At 40.6% G+C, this 22,126-nt stretch overlaps 1 protein-coding gene across 2 annotated transcripts; it reads left to right on the forward strand.

The window, feature by feature from the left end:
• The first annotated feature begins 578 nt into the window (after positions 1-578).
• arhgap4b (Rho GTPase activating protein 4b) lies at positions 579-22,097 on the forward strand. Of its 2 annotated transcripts, none has more exons than XM_085916942.1 (24): positions 579-730; positions 6,899-7,215; positions 9,782-9,953; positions 10,039-10,201; positions 10,759-10,821; positions 10,925-11,098; positions 11,621-11,749; positions 12,113-12,334; positions 12,409-12,510; positions 12,704-12,889; positions 13,068-13,152; positions 13,642-13,669; positions 13,922-14,018; positions 15,038-15,098; positions 15,334-15,411; positions 15,747-15,875; positions 16,050-16,155; positions 16,590-16,817; positions 17,495-17,550; positions 17,693-17,864; positions 18,333-18,467; positions 18,899-19,006; positions 19,467-19,569; positions 19,947-22,097. In XM_085916942.1, exons 2-24 carry the CDS (start codon positions 7,146-7,148, stop codon positions 20,142-20,144), a joined length of 2,865 nt encoding a protein of 954 aa, XP_085773068.1. In that variant the 5' UTR covers positions 579-730; positions 6,899-7,145; the 3' UTR covers positions 20,145-22,097. The 2 variants fall into 2 exon arrangements, with proteins under 2 accessions (XP_085773068.1, XP_085773076.1); XM_085916950.1 differs by having other exon boundaries at positions 582-750.
• Positions 22,098-22,126: the final 29 nt, after the last annotated feature.

Raw genomic sequence — 22,126 nt, forward strand, 5'->3', positions numbered from 1 at the left:
CATTGAAGAATGTATTTGTCTGCAGCACTTGTAATGAGTGTAAGCTCCTGGTGAAGCTCTGCATCCGGCATCACTGACAGCAAACATGTCTGTCTGTTGGTGTCTGTGTGCTTTCGATGTTGGCGGCTTATCGCATCCATCACCGTGTTTGTGTGTGTGCATGCGAGCCATGTGAGGGTGAATAATACAAGGTCATCAGAATAACATTTGCGAGAGGGTGAGAGAAATTGACTCGGTGGGATGGGGTGTGGTGGGGTGGGGGCTGTTTGCGGTACAATCGCTGGATGGATGGTTGGATGCAGGGAGAGCAAGAACAAGGGATGCTCAGAGAGAAAGCTGGTATATTCATAGCAGCAGTGGTATTTATAGCCGCCTGGAGGAGAGGAGAGTGTGGGGGCGCGGCTTGGTTGGCTTCATAAGGCAGAGAGGGAGGAACTGGGAGGAGTGAAGCATCTCCGGTGTGAGAGGGAGGCTATTTAGTGTATTTGGCAGGAGAGGGGAAGAAAGAGGGGAGGGAGGGAGGGCTGTTTTTTGAGTCTGAGATGCAAGGGGGACAGAGAGAGCGAGAGAGAGAAAGGTGGGGCTGGGGGTAGGAGAGTACGTCGCTGAGAGGAATCTGTCAGATTCAAAAACACACGACTCTCGCTGTCTGTGCGATGAAGAGACCAAGGGATGGAAAGAGAGATCTGAGGAAAAGATAGAAAGAGACAGCAGAGGAGCACAAAGTGAGGTATGCAACGCTGACAGCCGGTGTGTTTGTGTGTGTGCATGTGCCTGCTTGAGTGTGTGTGCGTGCCTATTTAGTATGTGTTTACACTCTCCTTGTGTACATGCTTGTGTACATGTAAAGTGAATGACTTTGTCTTTATGTAGTATTTAGTTTGGTTCCAAAGCATTCGTAAGCAACACATGCTGACTGTATTATGTAACATGTGTGCATCATGTTCAATGTGTGTGTGTGTGAGTGTGTGAGTGCTTGTGTAATTACACAGAGGTGTTTATGTAGCTATTGTGTGTCTCATTGGTCACACAAGGTGATTTATGGCAATTGTAAATAGAAGTCAACACACCACTTTAGCTCATTCTTAGATCTGACGCCCCTGTCTCGCATCTGTGCTGTTTTTCATCTATTCGAGAAAACGAAATAAGCAGATGTCACATGAAAGTGGTTTTGTTTTGGGCTTTTTGCTGTAAAAAACAAACAAACACTTACATTGTTCAAATAAGATCAAAATTACAGCTAATGCTCATGTAATCAGTGAATATACTGTACATAAATGTAAAATAAAAATAAAAAGACTGCTAAATAAATAAAAAAGCTCTTACGATTAACCTCTGCCTTGAAGAGTTTAGTGTTTTGGGGCCTTGCTTAAAGAGATTTGGACATTGCTCAGGAAGTTCATCCCCCCAACCAGTGGTAATTTCCATGAGTTTGTGCAGTTTGGCCTCCAGTTCCAAAAGACACGTTCTGCTAAACCGAACCAATGGGACTGCAGATGAGTTGCACTTGGCACCTTGATTGCTCAAGGGCACCTTGACTGTGTTTGGAAAGTAAACTAGTCTCCATCTGTAGTGCTGTGCGATGATAGAAATATTAATAGAAATATCATTAATATAAACAATTATTTGTTGATTTCAAAACTTTGCATTTATTCATCACCCAAAACTCACCTACTCAAAACTATCATCAAACCCTTATATAGTCAGGACCCTTAGTCAGGGACATCCCTGTATGTTGAACACTTTATTCTTGCCAAATGACGCTATGAATCGTCTGCCACATAACATAATATTTCAATGTTTTCAAAAAACAAGAAAATACTTGCTTTTTTTAACACACTTTGGTATTTTGTATTGATATTGTGGCAAAGATTCCACCAGATGGGTGAAGCCAAAGGAGAAATACCCAACAAAAAAAACGTGTTCTAAAATGTATGGGTTTTTTTTTTCTTGTTTTCCAAAGAGCTTGATATATGACTTGAAAATTCAAATTTCTTTCATTTTCATTCAGCCGCACACATTCAAACTGTGACTATCTCTATTTATTATCTTGTCTTGATTTTTTTGTTTTTTAATTTTCACAATTCTTGGGACTTTCTGGGAAAACAGGAAAACACAACTTTAGATCTCGTAACCCCCCCCCCCCAAAAAAAACACCCACAAATCATATAACTCGTTTTTCACAGATGAGAATGAGGATGTGCTTTTGTATTTGTCTGAATATGTTACAACAGTATGTATGTGTATTTATTTTAGTTTATTGAACACGTATAGTCCTATGAGTGGGGACATACAGTAAGGCTCTCATCCTGTACAGTCCCAAGCTGTTTGTTTTAATTGTACCGTCGACCAAATCCTTCAGCTATGCCTTCCACAAACAAACATTGTAAATGATCCTCCACATCAACTCAACCACAGCAGGAAGCAGAGAAATGTTGATAGCTGTGTGTAAAATATGGCTTTGATTTTGTTGCCTTCGATTGCGTTTAGTTGCTTTGCCAAAGCCTAAAAGGCACCTTCTAAGCAAAATATATATTTATATCCAGTGCTGTTGATTTCTAGCTTTTGATTAAAAATGGTCAGCCTACTTCTTTCTGCAAGAGGACATTTGGTCTGTGCTGGATGTTTACTTCTGCAGCACAACCATAAATGAATTGTCCCCGCGGTGTTTTTATGTATCTGATAGGAATGAATGAGGCTGGAAAGCTTCTGAAGAGGCAGACTGTGAATAAATAACATTTGAGTGTGCAGCCTGAGTCTGACCAGAACTCATTTTGTCAGTGATATATTAAATTTAGAATAAATAATTTGTTCATAACAAATTTTGCAAAGGCCCACTTTGTTTGACTTCGACAGAGGCCAGTATGAGGCTGCGCTACCTGCTTGTTTTTTTGGAGCTAATACAGTTTTTGTGAAGCAACTCTTCTTTGTGATGTGCTTTAGGTGAGCCTCCTTCTCTTAGTTGTGGTCATGGAAGACTGAATCAAAACTGCAAGCAGCAGTGAAAGTTCACGACTAGGCGAATTTCCCAATAGGTGTTTGTCAATGTCCCACCCCAAGAATTTCCCAAAACGGCCACTTCCAACCAAAATGGCCACAAAATATGCCCAAATAATGACAATAATGTGTAAAACAACAGATTTAATGATTTGCATGAAATGTAAAACTCTGCCTCATTTTATCAATATCAGCCTAGTGAGATAGTCATTGAGCTGTTGCAGTGATTTATGGCTCAAAGGCAACATCAAGGAATGATTCAGGAGCAGGAGACTTCTGAGGAGGGATGATTTAGTAGAAGTTTATTGCAGTGAACCATTTCCCCTTGAGAACCTCATGTCAGTGAGCCAAACACATTGAGGGTCAGTGAATGTACAGCATAGCATGCATGTTTGTAGCCTTTCACTTCTTACCTTAAAAATGCCAAATGAATCACTTCATGGTGAAGTAGTAGACTTGTCTGACTTTTGCAGGGAGTGTGGGCTTAGTTCCCACTCAATGACTTGACTGGATGGATGGATGGATGGATGGATGGATGGATGGATGGATGGATGGATGGATGGATGGATGGATGGATGGACGGACGAACGGATGGATGGACGGACGGACGGACGGACAGATGGATGGACGGACGGGCTGGCAGGCAGGTGGACAGACGGATGGATTGGCTGGGTGGGTGGATGGGTGGATGAATTTTGGGTGGGTGGATGGGTGAATTATTTATTGTATTGATGCTGAAAGCAGACCCTACTTTGAAACACTATTCCTATTTTGAAATCTTACTGTAAAACTCAAACGCTTACTATACATGGTCAATTTTAAAAGTTTGACTGTACTTGATCATGTTAAAAATAAAAGAGCTTTTCATTTCCAGTCCCATTTGGGGTTTACTATCAAAGCAAACACAAGACAATTACATGTGTGTTGAAAATAACACACATTGCAAATCATCATCGACAAGCTACGGAATACTATCAATGGTCACCGTGTTATAACACTTTAAACAAAGCCTGTTTGTACGCAAACAGCGAAGCAACACTTTTAGAGGGACAATATAATGACTCACGGACAGAAACTAGGTTCTTTATCCTCCGGGAAAAAAATAATAATTTTACTGCACCAAAAGGAGCACAATGTGGAGCTGAAACGGATTAATGGCACTTTCGTATGTTGTCACTGTTTGGCAAATTCAAGTTAGTACACCACTTAACAATTTGCTTTATTGATAAATTGCTGTTTCAGTACCCATGTGAGCATTTGCTGGTCATAAAAATGGCACAACAGATGACAGATTTTGATTCATTTTCTAACTTGCGTGACCCAAGCTGAGTATAGTTGCACGTTACAGTCTCTGTCAGGAAATGCGCTCTCACAATCTGGCCGACTATCAAATAAATTGTCCACCTCACTCATTCCATTTTACAACATATCCTGTGTTGCATCTGATGAGGCATCACTTTTTCTCTTTCATGGTAATTGCTGAAAATCCCTTTGGTATCAGTATGAGCCACACTTTTTTTTGTCTTTCTTAAAGTCACTTATGGGATTATCTTCACTCTTACTATGTTAAAAAAAAAACACTTATAGTATGATAACCTATGAACTTTTAAAACTGTACAAAAGTCAGATTCAATTAGACCATAAATGATAGCCTGCAGTGCCGTGCACTTAAAACTCAATCCATAAACTAAAACTACTAACCTCTTTTTTTCTTCAGACCTATACCAATACAAGTATTCAGTTCTTGAGTAATTTTGATACATAAAATTTCAACAATGACAAATTATTTTTGAAGACCTATATATTCAATTTAGTAATTTTATTTCTTGAAGTAATGAAGTTAATACAAAAAATATATTCTTCTAATTTCTCGTTCCTGATGTTAAAACTGTCAGAAATGAATGGCACCTTTCGGCACCACTCCGCTACCTTGTGTCGGTAGTCCCCAATCTCTCCATAAAACGCAATCGTGCCTGTGTTTGCAATGAATATTTTACAATAAAAAGTTTAAAAACCCTTGATTTTGAATCAATACTTTATCTTCTTCTACAATATTTGTTTGCATTACCGCCTGTCCAAAACCATATTAAAATTCTCTTCCACCAGTGTTTCATGACCTTTTGTGTTTCTCTTCAGAATTGTTGAATCCCTCCCAGGCAGATCTTGAACATTCGCTTTGTTCCGTGCCGATTACGGTCGCACGCTGATGAAGGCCTCCTCCAAGGTCTCGGTGTCCTCACTGTTCTCAGCTGTGGGAAATCACTCCATTTGTTCACTATAATTCTCCATTATCTTTCAATGTCTTTCTGTAGCTGAGCTTTGGCTGGGAGATGGAAATGGAGCTTTTTAATCTTAGTACTAATATCGCTGCTCTGCAAGGTTAGGTCAATGTTTTACTCAAGAAACAATGCTTATAAAACACACACAGCAGATTGTGCTCGTTGTAGTGTCAAATTGACAGACTTTGCCACTCATTGCAGTGTGCGGAAACCTGTTGAGACACAGGATGTGGCGAGTGGTTGCTTTTTTTTGGGGGGGGGGGGGTAGTTTGTGCTTGGCTCCCATACATAGCCTTGCATGTGAAAGCACTCAACCAAACCCACTTCAATTGTACAGTTACAATTTTTGTGCCTTTTTTTCTTTTCACACCTCATTGACTGGGTTTCAGACAATGTGGGCTGTAACTTCCTACGCTATGAGCCATTTCACAAAAGTGTCAACAAAAGTATACACAAAAACTCTTTGCAAGATTTAACTAAGTATATCACTTGGTTTACATCTTGCCGACTGTCTCGTCAAAAACAAATCAAAGCAAATAACTTTCACCTTCAGGTTTGGTAGAAATAGTAAACATTTATGCTAAACATTTATGAACCAATTACATTTCAAATTTGCATCATAGGGTCAATAACTGGGCCTAAAGAATATTCGCTTTTTTGACATCCTCTGAATGGTTGGTCTGAGCAAACCCAGTTTGACCAGCATACACGTCTGTAGCAATCTTCACACAGTAATACAATGGATAATCAGCAAGTCGGGTGAGTAAGATATACTATATTTTATTTAAGGAAATATTGATTTTACTTTTACTCCAAATTATGTATGTGGCACAGTCGCGGGCTGCTATATTGTATTTTTATGATGCATTGATGGTTTCTTCCACTGGAATGTGATGGTTCTGAGAGGTGAATTAAGTACTATTAATTTTAGTCTCTTCATTTTAACCATAAAAGACAACAGAACAACAATAATCGGACTCAAAACCACACAACTAAGGTAAACATGCAAAACACTCGTTCACCAGGACTGCCTATTTATTTATGTATTTATTTATATATTCAATTTACAAACAGGTACCTATTAGCATACTAGTTTCTACTATCCGTAGTCTATATAAAAAATTAAAAAAAAACATCCCAAACGACTTGTGGAATAAAAACAGGTATTGATGTTTCATTTAATCCCTGTTGGCACGCACCATGATTAGGTGACATACTAGCATCCAAATCAAATTCATGTTTTTTTTTGTCTGTGACTTTTACCTTTATGGGCATCCCCGACCCCGAGGCACCGACTGAATGTCCTTTGTTATCACTGTTACTCAGCACCTCTCATCCGTCCATCCCCCTCCTGTCTCTATTCTTCCTCCGTCATCAGCCTCCTCATCACGGTGTCCCGGCACTGTCTATTCTTTGACGTGACCCCCATCAGACTGTCCCTCCCACTAAACCTCCCTTCTCCGGTGTCACTATCCCTTTTGCTCTCACCCTGGCCTCATTTGCCCGTGCTCTCATTCCCATTGCGCTCACTATAAATCTCTCTCTCTTTTCTCCCAGCTGTCCCTTTCCATCCATCCATATCCTCTAAACATGATACTCTCCTCTTGCTATCCCACGTTCAGAACAATCCCCAAATGGATCGACATTCCATGGACAGAACGAACCGGCCTGACGTCCCTGGCGAGTGCGGCCAATCGACGCTGATGCCACTGTGCTGCATGAGGTGCTAGGTCAATCAAGAGGTGGAAGGTCACAGACTACAGGCGCTCGGGTTGGAAGGTTAAAGGACAGGCAACTGGGACGTTCAAAGCACACATCAGGCTCAGGAGCAAGAGGAGAGAACAGACGAGCATCAGGGGGTTGGCAAAGATGATGACGTCACACGGAAAACTGAGGAGGGAGAAAGGGAGTCTCGCCGAGTATGAATCTCAGATGAAAGGTGAGTCACTGCACATGTGTTGTGTCATATGCCCACACCAGACACTTTCGGTGTAATGTACTGTACTATCAACAGTTTTCAGAAAGTTACTTCCAAATTTCATATGACCATTGACTTGCATTTGGAAGTAATATGTTCCTCTACAGGGCGGCTCGGTGGCGCACTGGTTAGCATGTCCGCCTCACAGTGAGGATGGTGCCGGTTCGATTCCACCTTCAACCCTCCCTGTGTGGAGTTTGCATGTTCTCCCCGTGCCCGCGTGAGTTTTCTCCGGGCACTCCGCTTTCCTCCCACATCCCAAAAACATGCTTGGTAGGCTGATTGAGCACTCCAAATTGCCGCTAGTGCGAGTGCAGATGGTTGTTTGTCTCTGTGTGCCCTGCGAATGGCTGGCAACCGGTTCAGGGTTTCCTCCACCTACTGCCCGATGACTGCTGGGATGGGCTCCAGCACGCCGTGACCCCCGTGGAGACAAGCGGTATAGAAAATGGATGGATAGACATTTCTCTACAATATTACAAGACGCTGTAGTTATTTATTACTTTTAAGTTACTTATTAGCTCTCAATTAATGGTAATCCCGCATGTAATTGGAGGGAGAGACACAAAGTCTTATTCGATCTTTATTGCGTTTGCAAATAGTTGTTACCACTATCTGAATTATTGCAATGATGTAGATTAATTAAACAAAGCAAACCTTTACACGACATTAAACAAACTCAACCACAAAAAAAAAGTAGACTCATGTAGCTGCCATCTCATTATCTCCAAATCAAACCGTCATCTGTTTTAAAACATCTACTTCCTCTCGTTTATTTGAGACTTCCTGTGTGATTGCAACTTGTTACCGTACCCAGTAACTCTAATAATAGTACAAAAAATATGTTTCATGTTTTATTACTACGTTACTGTCTTAATGCAACATCTTCCTCCCAACACTGACTATCACAACTACTGTATCAAAAACCCTTCCTTTATGAAAACAATGGTACTAATGTTTGGATTGACACTTTCTGAGATGAAGCGTTTTATTTTCTTTGTCCATCATACGCAGTACCCATTTTCATGCATTTCTCTGAAAATTGTTTGTTCATTTTACTGGCAGTTTCTGAGAAAAAAAAATACTTTCACGTTCATATAAGAATAACACAAAATGTTGGTAACTGCCAGTCACAACAATTTGCATTAAATGGGGTGAGTGAACGCTTTTTATGTGGCTTTCTTATGGTTGCTCTCCCTACATTGGTGAATTAGAAGCCCACTGAGGAGCAAACATCTGCAAGTGTTTTCGAAGGCAGGATTCAAACGTTTGCCAAACGGTCGCCAGACGTTCACTAGTACTTTTCCTGTTACAAGGGAATTTTGAACATGTTCAAAATTTCCTTGCAACAAGGAAAATCACTCCAAATGGTGGCGACACACTGGGATAGGAGTTTGATGCTGGCGTTTTCATACTTTCCACATCATCATTTGGTTGGTAGAATTTCAAATGACAGATTTGTTGTGCTGAAGCTCTTGAGTACTGGCATACTTTGCGTGCCGGCTTCATTCGCTCCTCATTGCTTTTGTTGCTGCCACGCAACCTACTGTCAGCAACTTATCTTGTCAAAATAGCTCCTTCATCTTCGCAAGATAACACCCACTCCTGTCTTCCCTCAGCCACATGTTCATTGTTTACTTCTTACTTTTACTTTCTGTTTACTTTTTTAACCTGCAAAACAAAGTAAATGCTGTGTATATATTTGTTTTTCCTTTTACCTTTCGGTCTGTGCCGCCCAGTACCAAAGACTGGTGGTTGCAAGGTGACCATGCAACCATGGTACAGAGGTCCCTGATGACCCATGTGAAAGGTTGCATGGAATAACCCTTCGGTAAGAAATCCTTGAATGGAAGCCAAGCCATGAATCAATATTAACAGCACAGCACACACATTGTAGTGTGTGTGTGTGCGTGTGTGTGTGTGATGTGCTGGGTTTTGTAACTGTGCATACCGTGACTCATTGGCTCTGTACTGTACTATAAGGTTGTATTTATAGTCGGTCTTAAGACGCTGTCTCCTCACATCCAGTCAGCCCTCGGCTGTGTGCGGCCAAAATGAAGGGAAGAAGCGAAAAGAGGTGTGGGGGATGAGAAAGCTGAGAAAGGCAACATGAGCGAGAGATGCAGAGTGATGCACAGACACTTTAGTGATCAGACATTGATGTATTTATTAGGCCATGCTGAGTTCACTCACCAGAGAGTGTATTGGAATGTTGGCGTGGTTATGAGTTACCTGAGTGGAAGGAACTGCAACGTCAAACACAGTCTGATCCCTAGCCCTCGGTTTTGTCTCTTCAAGGAATGACTAAAACATCAAATATGATGATTTCCTTTTCATGTAAGCCATTTTTTCCCATGTTAATTGATGAAAGGGAGTAATTAATCAGTGTGCATATTTTAATCAAGTCAGCATCAGAGCAAATGTTGTGTGATTTTTGTATGAGAAATTACTGAACTCGCTTGATTTGTTTAACAATGTCATTTATTATGAAAATTTAACAATTGTGTTTTCTCCTCCTGTGTCTCAGACTTGCGGGCACAACTGACTGACCAGATTAAGATTTTAGACTCTCAAGTTGAGGTGAAACAGCAGCAGCTCTCAGATCTTTCTGAGTTTCTTCGCCGACGCGGTGATATCGAGGCTGAATATGCACGTGCCCTTGATAAACTCACCGAGAGGTTCACACACAAGACAAAAAAGTGAGGAAGCGATATCTCATTTCACATGAATGAATTATCAGTCATGCGTTGTTCAGTGTGAGTGAGGATGCATTCTTCTCTGCAGAAAGGAGCAGTGGGGTCAGTCGGTGTGTCAAGTCTGGTCCGTTTTGCTGACCCAGACCCGTTTGGAAAGTCGTGAGCACTCGACGTTGGGTGACACCTGCTGCAATGCACTTACACAGCGCTTATCGCACAGTACAGAGGACACACACCGGCTACACAAACGGGTGAGTATGACACGGAAATGTTTGATGACCTTTTTTGTTTTTTTGCATTTAGAGTTTTTGGTTGAGCTATTCACCCCTTCATGTCCACTCTGTAAGACCAGTGTGTGCACACTTAATGCAGTTGATATTAAAAGAAAGAGAAAGTTTGTGTCAACGCATTCCTGCCGGCGGGGGGGAACGTTGGTAGTTTGCCCTGAAGTGCAGGTCCCTTGACTTCAGCCCTGAAGCAGCAGGCAGAGCTCGATCTTGAGCCTTAACAATTGCTTGTGTTGACAAAAGTCCTTAAAAATCTTGAATCAAAATCAGTTACAGCCTTTTGAATATTTTCACATCAAAAAAGCAAATTTGTCTTATTCACTGACTAAAATCTTTTTGAATTAAAAATGCATTTTCGTCAAATATTTGTATTTGTTTAATAATTACTAATATCATATCACTATATATAAAATGTCACTTAATAATTTGGCTGGTTCAATCCAGGACACCCTCAATCAGCAAATAAACTTTATTTACAATCTGTCCAGATGGAATAAAATAGACATTCTTTTTGTCTACAGAGCAAAGAGGTTGGAATCCAGATGCAGGATGAGTTGCTTAAGGTTACCACTGAGTTGCAGACGGTGAGCATTTTATATCAAATTTCTGCATATTAATCATGTCAGATACACAGGAAAGTAAAAATAATCATGTGCACTTTGTGTTACACGACACATGGCGATGAAGGCCTTGAAGACATACAACCAGTACCACACTGACTGCCTAATAGCTGAAGGCAAGCTGAAGGAGGCTGAGCGGTTGGAAGAGAGACACACTGGCAAGTCTGCTGAGCTCGGCCTCGGCCAATCAGGAGGGCAGAGGCGGAGCTCCGTCAAGAAAATTGAGAGATTAATGGAGAAGGTAAATTGCATGTGTTGCCCTCAGTATGACAAACATGTTCACATTATGTGTAGAAGTGAAAAGAATGCTTATATTACTATGTGCTAATGTAAAGGGACAGATAAATACCGCCATTGTGTGTATTGTTTTTATCTAAATGGATGGAGAGAGGTTGACATTATGGGCTCTGTTTGGGGCCCAGTGCAAGTCTAGCGTGATGCATGGTATAAATCTGCACTGTGGTGGACTAGACTGCGTTTTGGTACTAATTTCGAAGACGCACACAGCTAGATTCAGTTGAAAACAGGCTTTTGTGCCATTGTGGGTATGGAACACAACTAACTTGATCTGACGCCAATCAAAACAGCTCCTCTGACAATAGCACAAGGCGGTCTATCAAATTCTCAAACAAGAAAATAAGGTTTGCACCTGCATGAAAATTAAGCTAAGCCGTTTTTTTGCTGGTGCACTGGTGCAATGTCTGCACACACAAAGTCTTGTTTGTGTTTTTGAATGAATACGGATGTTTTTGTATGTGTGCAGAGGCATGGCCGAGTGCAGGAGACTCAGCTCAAGTGTACAAAGGCTCGAAATGACTATCTGCTCAATCTTGCTGCAGCCAACGCAGCCATGAACAAGTACTACCTGCAGGACGTCAGCACTCTCATTGACGTAAGAAACAAACATTTCAGCAGCTCTCTCATCACATGTTTTCCCCTAATACATATTCTTTCTGTTTTTAATTGCCCATCCCAAAAGACAATTATTTTATCAGTCAGTCCTAGGGCTCATTTTTCTATTTCGTATTTTTTGACCTGAGCCTGAAATGGAACTTTGAATGAAAAATATATATATTTTTTTCCAATTAAAAATAATGAGCTCCATTTTTGATTGCCAATTATTGAAAACAGAAAGGCCAAACGATACAGACATTTCCCTCTCACACAACATCAACATTATTAATGCAACTCCTGCAACTTCTCCTTTCCTCCTTTCCCTTTCCACGCTTTATTGCTACCTGTCTCCCCCGGGCAGTGTTGCGACCTGGGTTTCCATCCTTCTGTGGAGAGGGTAATGAAGTGCTACCTGGCTAGTAGGTGGCGCATCCAAAAGACGGAGGAGGCAGGGCTCAAGCAGCTGGAGGCCGCAGTAACGTCGCTGGACCAGGGAGGAGACAGAGATGCACTGCTGCAGCAGCATGACTCTGCCTTTTGCCTTCCGTTTAGGTTTATCTACCACCCGCATGAAGGCGACCAGGTATCGTCGGGTTTCTGGGGAAACGAGATGAACCCTGAATGTTGCTCTATTTTAATGATGGATTTGTATTGCAGGTGTGTGAGGTGAGTGCGGAGAGTCAGGTTAGATATGAGATGGAGACCAGATTTCAACAACTTCAGTCTCGACTAGCTTCTGTCACTCTGGAGACAGATGAGGTAGGATGACCTTCATCATACCTCGCTTTTCACTGAGGTCAAAGACCAAACCCTAATAACAATAGCAAAAAATATCATCAATAACGGACGCATCCCCAAAAATATAGATAACTGAGCTTCAGTTAGTTGACGAAAGCAAAGGTAAGAAAGCGAAAAAGCATTCCCTGATCCCCTGTATCTTGCCTTACCACAGGTCAGTAAAACCCTCAAAGCGACACTCACAGCCCTGCTGGACTCTATGTGTGACAGCGACTGCAACACCACCCCCGACGTGCCCACCAGCCTATTACATGAGCCCCCCGGAGTAGGTTCCACCACAAAACTTACCCTCGCCAAGCGTCGAGCCAATCAACAGGAGACAGAGACCTACTATTTTACAGTGAGTTATACGTACTGTATAGCATGTGCTATAATCTCAAGAGCGATATGAAAGAATAAAAGTTCCACACTGTATTTCAAGGTTTACCATTTACTGGACGAACACATTATGTATCGTCAACCTGCATGATTTGTTTAGAAAAAAGAATGCTCATGTAGTTTCTCATTCCTTCCTATAGAAAGTGAAGGAGTTTCTCACCAGTAGCTCTTTAACTTTCAAACTTCAAGCCAAACATGATCTACTACAAGATGCCATACAGAAAGGTACGGCCTTATACTGTGGAACCGCCAAATTTGGACACATTGACGTATTTGTGATGTCATCGGTATTGCGTGAATTAATAAGCTTGTAGTGTTTATGCAACTTTTAGTTTTGTGTCGATCAAGCCCGTTTCTATAGTGCTTGTACTCATTGAAGTTACATTAGTGTAAGCTTGGTAAAATTATTTTGTATGTGTCATGTTTTTTTACTTCTTGTGTTTGGAGCAGCCAGATATTTTCCTATAATTTAGTGAGTTGCTATTCTCTCTCTGTGTTTAACGTTACAATTTTCTTGTTAGTCATTAATGGTAACTTTCAATGGTGGCGTCACAAAAAAAGGCAGAACACATCAACTAAAGATTTTTCAAGCAATTTTGGAGGTTCCACTGTACAACAGTAGCTTCTCAAAGGCTGGTCACACTTGAAATGTGTGAAAGATCAACTTAAAAAACATTTGTTTTGCTTTGTTTTGTTTTTTGCTCTTTCCTTCAGCTGAGGCCGTCAACACAGACCCCTCCAGGTACCTACGAAATGTAAACGTAGTGTGACTGAATGAGGTATGGATAAATGGAGAGAGGGGAGCAGTGAGGACAGAGAATTGGTTTTTACATTGCCATTTTGAGCCATTCTCCATTACATAACAGGTCAATTTTGGAGGGAATGAGGACTGCTGAGCTCAAGTGTGACTAATAGCTGCATTTAGCAAGCATCATTACCGCCTGGTTTAATACGCACAAACAAAATGGCGTAATGCATTTTATGTATTTCCCAGAGCTCAATGTGCTCGCTCTGTGCGAGTTCGCAAGTCCAGACCCGTTTCCCAATTTTGCCACACACTCTTCAGCACAGATTTACTCTCCTACATACAGGTAAAGATCAGAAAATCTCTAAACCCAAAATTGCATTTTCTTTGACTTGCTTTTGTGCAATTTGGCTTTGCTTTTCTGAGGAACTAATGTGGAATATTCTGGGCCTGTGTGTACTGAATGGTCACGCATATGGCTTATTTATGGCACTCTATCCTTTCAATCCATTTCCTACTTTTTTTCTGTTCCACTTTTAAAAAGGGATTAAAATACACTTGAGTCTCCATTGCCTCCTCTCTCAACTTTAACTTGTGTGTGTACTTATGTGCACTTTGCACCACTGGGTCTAAATCTTTCCTACTCTTATTTTTTATTCACTTCTTTTCCTTACCTTGCCTTTTCCCTTTCTGTTCACTGCTGTGCTTTGCTTGGTGTAGAAGAAGAAGAAGAATGTCTCGTACACAGGTACCAAACTCTGTCGTTGCTCCTATAAAGCAGGAAATATGACGATTTTATGTCAACCTTGAAAACACATGACTGGGAGTTTGATGATTAAAAAATACTATGATCAAAATGATATATTGTACAAGAAAAGACAAGTAGTTGATGATCATTGGGTCATTTTTCATCCCATAGCCGTTTTCTAGCTCAGCTTTGCTTTTTGTAGCATAATGATTTTAAAATAATTCTTGACAGAGCCACTGAATGAGGATCCACAAACAATATCTGAAAAAAAACATAGAATAGCAGTATTTTCACTTCAAATTGAATAATAAATGAACCTGGGATGAGAGAAAATGTTGCAGTAAATGGATGCGGGGGTTGCTCGACCACCTTTCTCATCCTAGCTACGGCCCTGGCAGTGCCAATGATGCATGTTTTCCACCTTAGCAACTAAAGACAAAGCTGTCATCATTTCATGACTAACTTTCTGTAGCTTTCCAACCTTCACAGTCTCTTGATTCATTTTCCTATCACATCATGCATCTATTTGCATCCCCACCCCTCCTCCAAAGACTGTTATAATATTCTTTTCTTTGTGTCCTATTTCTTCTGGCTCTGAAATCCTCTTTTCTCTGCAGAGCTCCGGCCAGCAGATCCCTGTGGTGGTTGAAAGCTGCATCCGCTTCATAAACCTTCACGGTGAGACAATTTGCATGAGTGGCCGTAAACCATGCTGGGGGAGCTTCTGCGAACATTAAAACGAGCGGATGGAGTCATCATGATGCCAACGCACTACCGGCATTAAGAATTTGTCATATATTTTACTCCCCATGAAATCATACTTTCCTGTAAAACCAAATTCTTATTGTGAACCTTAACGCAAAGGTAAAAAAATATGTTAAACCGCATGTTGTGTTTGTTGTCTTTGTTCCAGGTCTCCACCATGAAGGAATATTCCGAGTCCCTGGGTCACAAAGAGAGGTTAATCTAATCAAGGATGCCTTTGAGAGAGGTATAGTAAATCTTGGAAAAAAGCTGACATCATGCTTTTTACCACTTGAAAGCTTGGGTTGCAAAATAAGGTGTTTATCCCCTGTTTACAATATGTTTAGTCCGAGTTTTACCTAGAAATTTAACAAAACCGTCAATCTGAACAAATATGAACTGTTGCTGATTTTGGAAGATTGTTCACAGAAAATGTGTATTTGGGAGAAATACACTTAGTTCAATTCAAGGCGCCTTTCTGTTCACAAAACAAGGTGAACGTACAAATAGCTTGTACGCTATTAATTCTAGTAAAGTGGAAATGTATCTGTATATTCTGCATATCTATAACTCCCCGTGTAGGAGAGGATCCTCTGTCGGACAGTGAGTGTGACCTGGACTCGGTGGCTGGCGTTTTGAAGCTTTACTTCAGAGGCCTCGAGCCCCCCCTCTTCCCCTATGATAGCTACTTGCAGCTGCTGGAGTGTGTCCGTAAGACCCCTCTTTTTTTCTGTGCTCTGTTTGCAAATATCTTGTCACACTTGATTTCCACCACTACTATTCAACATGTCGTTGCGGTCAATTCTTTAGACGATTGTCGAAATGAAATGAAACTTTGTATTTTTTGCCTGATGTTTTCTCTTCCTTTCTCTCATTTTCATTCAGAAATCGAAGGTATGGTGGAGAAAGCGGCGCAGGTCAAAGCAATTGTCTCTGCTTTCCCACGACCTCTCCTCATTGTAATGCGATACCTGTTTGCATTTCTCAATCAGTGAGTTCATATATCAGTGGATGAGAAAGGATGTAGAATTTTGTACAAAAAATGCTGTAAAATTGTTCTCATTTCCCACCGGAGCAATACATTCGTAGTCATCTGTCTGACCTTTTCATTTTTTTCCATTACTGTATTTCTAAAATACAGTACCTCAACATCTGTCTTGAAGACATGTAGCCATGTAGCTTTTTTTGTGATGGCGTTTTAATGTGTTTTCAGCATGACGGCCAGCTTTCAGGAATGTGTTACAAGAATACTTAATTGTGTCGCTGCTGCTTTGTGCGCAGAGCTCATCTTGTTAGCAAATTGTCCAGTATAAATGTGCTTAAGTTTCCGTATGATTTTCAACTATTTTCTTTCACAAGAACACATTGGCATATTTGATTATTGTCGCTCTGGTGGTACCAATGAATTTGTGCGTGTTTTCACAGCGTGACTCAGTACAGTGATGAGAACATGATGCAGCCTTACAACCTGGCCGTTTGCTTTGGGCCAAGCCTGCTGAGAGGGGTTGATTCTGATGACGTGGTTGCTCGGCAGCCGCAGGTCAATGACCTTGTCAAAACCATGATCCTCCAGCATGATGTCATATTCCCAGGCCAGTCAGAATTGCCAGGCCCTATCTATGAGAAGCACATGACTCTTGAGCAGGAATATTGGTAAGGGATGATTCTGTGTGAATGACAGAATTCAATATCCAGTTTGAGGTGGTTTAAAATATGTAAAGCAGCTTCTTTTTTTCAGCTTATCCTCCAGCTTATTAAGTGAATTTAATGCCACATCAAAGGCAATTCTGGGCATCAAATTTTGTGAATCCTGAGAGAGTCAATCATTCACGATATTGTTATTCCGCTCTGACACTGCTAAATATTGTACTACTGAATGTCGTTTCCATTTTCGAAGAGATTAGCACTCAATCAAAGATCAGAACCTGCTGCCTGTTTGGGATAGCTGAGTTTTTTTTGTTTCAAAGCCAAACACATCTGTACCAAATCAAATTTTTTCGGCAAGAAAATCAAACGTGACAAAAAAAAAGCTACGCCCCAGAAATGATTTCAAGACATTGCCTGAAATTTTAAGCACTTACTACTCAAAGCCATATTTCTACCAATCAGCACAATTCAATTCACCATGATTGTGATCTGACAGATAAAACAGTCGGCTGGATAGGGAAAGCTTCATCAGCAATGTAAATAAATTTAACATCAGACAGCATATGATTTGCCACTGAATTAAACCAATAAAATAAGTACAGCATCTACTGACGGTTCAGGTAAACAAGATCCGTGACCGAAAGAAGAAACTACCACAAACTCACTATTTGTTTTGTCTGCAGTGAACCAATCACAGAGGAGGGAGATGGAGAGGCTGAACATCTGCCTAGTGAGGACGGTGAGGAAAACGCACAAGCGCACCCACAGTTCCTACATTTGACAATGAATATACGTAGTTCCTCTTTTGGAATGACATTTTTGAATATGGCTGCAAATCATAAGGGTTCTGTCTGAGATTTTTTTCTGCATTTTGTGTACAGAGTGGGAGGCCGTGGCAATGTTTGACTATGCGGCAAGATCGCCGGCAGAGCTGTCGTTCAAGCAAGGAGAGCTTCTTATTCTTTATAATAAGGCCTCTTCTGATTGGTGGAGGGGTGAAGCAGGTGGGGTCAAAGGTCTCATCCCACACAAGTACATCAGCGTCTTGGAAGGGTGAGCAATCTTTAGGACCATAACCACATTATATTTTGATTTCCTTCACTAGTATTCTTTTTATCCAGCAAAAACAGCAAGGCAGTAGTCAAATGGCTTGCACTGTTTTTTGCTCAGTGAAAGAAAGCACATAAGTGACAATTTGCTGCACTTTTATTGACATAATATAGTTAAAATTACAAATAAAAGGATCTGTACACCTTTTCTAGATCAAATTCAGGCACTTTTTGAAACACTTTTAATATTGTTTTTCGAGTTTTGATAGTTATTATGTAGTTATTTATATGTAAATCACCACCTTAGTGGATTGTATTGTGCAATAAACAATACAGATTCTGTGTTGTAAAAAGTGAGATCAGAAATGAAAGGAAAAACACATTGTGTCCTAAATATCTTATTTTGTCTGATATGTCATCTCCTGCTTAAACTTCGATTTGTGCTAGTAACATTTCTTGTCTTGTCCTGCAGGTCAGAGAAAGGGAAAAAAGATGAAGGAGGAGGCGGCGGCGGTGGCGGCGGCGGTGGCGGTGGCGGCAGCGGCGGTGGTGGCGGCAGCACTGGAAATCTGACAGCAGATGATCCTCATACGGAGAACACTGTTCGGTATGAACACACACACATTCACATTTTGAAATGCTTAGCAAGTAATCTCTTATTTTACATCATGTAATAAGACAATGTTTTTCAGCAAATGAAAATTTGAAATATAACAACGATGGTTGCACTCACCATTAGCTAATGACTCAAATATTTCATATTTTCCAAAATCGATTAAAATTGTCATTTTTGGAGCGACGCACTGACAGTTTGACCATTTGCTTGCAAGTGTGATGAGTCCAAATTGGCCAGTCGCAGAGTACAGTAGGTAGAAAAAGATGCACTAGACCAGGGGTACCAACGTGGTGGATCGCGAATAGCCTGCGAACCTGTTCTAAAAATAGCTCACCTTGTGATAAGACAATATGATTTTCTATTTAACAGTCAGTTCCATTCAGAATTGTATCAGTCAAAATCTTTTGTGTGTTTTTCGACAGGATGCGGGTGAACAGCGACGGCGCTTCGTTGCCTGGGCGACAGAGAGGAAGTGATGGAAGCCCTGGTCGAAAGCCACCAACCTCCCCGGCGACACGCCACCTGCCAGTGTAAGACCGACTCACTACTCACAATTGTATCAAATGTATTGACTAAAATATTGCACATCCCTTGAGTTGGGGGAGAAATTATGTAGAGAGAACCAAGCACTTTTAACAATCCCAAACCACAAGTAATCTTTTTGCCTAATCCCTTTTCAAGCAATTGTAGTTGGTCCAAAATGGCTGGCGGATGAATTTTTCACAACTAGTTTAAATCTAATCATCTCTATTTCTCCGATTAGTGCGCTGTACTCCTTAATTTGAATATGGAAAACAACTGGTTGTACGCTATTTGTTGGCGTCTTGTGGCAGCCTTTTTTAAAACATTTATTCATACTCATTGTATCACATCTAAGGTTTCTCTACATAGTTGGGAGAAAACATCAACAAGAAGACCCGATGCTTATTTTTTGGTTTGAGGGGGGTTCTTGAGGAACGTTTGCAAAGAAAAAAAGTGTTTGTGTCTCAGGTCTCAGGAGCGAAGACACACACTGGACACTGTGAGACAGGCAGGGTTCAAACCTGTGGACCGACCTGCATTTGCTCAGGCAGAGAGGACATCGGTTGACAAGGTTGGTATCTTAGTTGAACTGATTGCTTGTTTTCACAGTCAAATAATATTTTAAAGTAATTTCTGATATAATGGCCAAAAAACCCTGTGAATATTCTCATTCATCCAGGTCATTGTATTCTGAGAGCATACTGAGACTCAGCCTAGCACTGTCCTACCTAACCTCCTCAGATGAGAGGCAAAATGTCTTTCAAGACAACCCAAACATTCCTTTTGCAATTGATAGTGCCCTGAGAATTTTGTCCATATAGTTGAACTGTCCGTGCAGCCACTTTCCTTCTTGCTGTACTTTGTGAAAAACGGAATAAGTTTGTCATCATAAATGTAATGCTCCATTTCCTATGTTCCTCTCTGGCCCCGGCCTTTTGCCCCTGTCAGGAGATAATCAGCCGCCAGATGAACTCTGTCTTCAAGGAGCTCTTGTCTCGACAACCACCCATGGCTGCGGCTCCCCCTGCTCTCCCCCCTTCTTCCTCTTCTACCGCCACCTCCTCCTCTTCTTCTCCACTCCCTCAAACTGCCAAAAAAGTGGGCTTCAGTATTCGAGGACGGGCCCTTTTCAGGCCAGTGGACTGACATAGCCTAAAACTGGATGGATGAATCAAAGTATAGGTTTAAAGCTTGAAAATGAATATGTTGTCATGGATGGATGAATCAAAATATAGGTTTAAAGCTTGAAAATGAATATGTTGTCATGCATTCTGGGAAAATCTTGATTTATATATTTATGTCTGTGCCATTTCATAGTGCCATGTGGTGCTGTATTGCAGTATGTCTTGTGTGATTTCCAGCTGCTTTTGGTCTTCTTTTTCTTCCAGATCTGTCAGTCTGGTTTTGGTCTTGAGTTGTGGAGAACAAGGGATGTGTTCTGTTTAATGTGGGGAGATATTAGGGCCAAGCTGAAAAGAAAAAAATGTGATACTACAAAAATCAAGCTTGAAATGTTATGAGAAAAAAAAGTTCTATTGCAGGTGTAAAATCTGTAAGAAAAAAAAAGCTTGCACTGGTCAAGAATGTTTGACTATTTTTTTATTCAAGGATGCAAGTAAACTTTTCTCTTGAATTTTCCCTTGTTTTTTCTCTAGCACATTAGGTTTTTAAAGTAGCAATAATGATCTATTTAACCATATCTATCAAATAAAAGGTTTGGTTAAACAACAGGTAGTCTCTGAAACGTCATAGTTATCAATTACAACGCGTGGTTAAACTTCATATTGCGCAAGCTTTTATTGGTCAAACTTGAAAGCAAAACATTAAACGTCTCAAAAACCTGATGTGCTGGGGGGTGAAGACTTAAGCATCAAAATTACGTGTAGATACATAAAGCCATCCCTGACTAAAATTTGCTATTGACCAGTGTTTTTATGCTTATAATTTTCCATCTTTATTCACTTTAAAATGTGTGAGCCTCTTCCTCATACATTGAAAAGAACCCAAGTTTAGTCTCTAAAAAAAAAAAAAAAAGTTTCCATATAACAATTTAATTCCATTTGTGGTTGTAATATTATCATGAATCACAACCTTATTTTCAAAATATTCCCCATTTAGAATTACAATTTCATTATTGTAAGTCTGTCTATTGTAGTAGTTTTCTTTTTAAGTATGGCCCTAATTATCAGTTAATTGGTTGACATGCTTCGTGACCTCTAGGGTCGGGTTCTGAAAGCGTTAATTCAGTTCATTATTGAAGGAGGAAAACGACTGCCAATCTGAGGCCTGTGTCAAGGAGTGCCTCTGTATTATTTTCACATTTTCTGTTAATTTAAAATATTTTTATATGATGTGAGCTGTAAAGATGTTTGCATTGACATTACTGTATGCAACAAGCAAGTATGTCAAAATCTGAAATAGCATGCAGTGATTTGACAAACGCGTGACGGAAAAAAGACAAAACAACATTCCCTTTCATATGTGATACATGGCCGACAAGGCAAAACTCAGGGCTTTGCAAAGTTAGATGGGCTGACTCAGGTTTGCCTTTGAAAGAATTAAGTGGCTTCTCTCGGCTTCCTTCAAGCTGTCTGTGTAAGAGCCAAAACTGCCCTCATGTCAGGGGAGAACTCATGTGACTTCTTCTGTCTTTAACTGTGACTATGGCAACAAGGTTTGGCCATCCCACTCGGAATTGCACTCATACACACTAATGTATACAGAGTCAAGCCTGAAATTATTCATACCCTTAGGTGTGAATAATTTGGGTCTTGACCGTCAGCCTATATCTGTTGCAAATAGACGAGATAGAGTTACACTCAAAATTATTCATACCCCCGGGTATGAATAATTCGGGGCTTGTCTCTGTGTGTGTGTGTGTGTGTGTGCGTGTGTATGTGTATGTGTGTGCAATCAAAGCACAACCGTCCCTTTTCTGTTGAATTTTCATTGAAACATAGATGTAATATAATTGACTTCTATTATGAAATGAAAGCACCCTTTTATTCAAAGTCACTGTTTGATAATGTCACTAGATTTGAAGTGTAAAACTACGGCATATGTGTGATGAAAGAAACTATGATGAGAATAAAAGAGAATGGGGTGATGACTTTTGAAGTGTTGTCAGT

Source organism: Syngnathus leptorhynchus, chromosome 1, assembly GCF_054491065.1.
Source record: "Syngnathus leptorhynchus isolate UIUO chromosome 1, UIUO_Slep, whole genome shotgun sequence".
NCBI lineage: Eukaryota > Metazoa > Chordata > Actinopteri > Syngnathiformes > Syngnathidae > Syngnathus > Syngnathus leptorhynchus.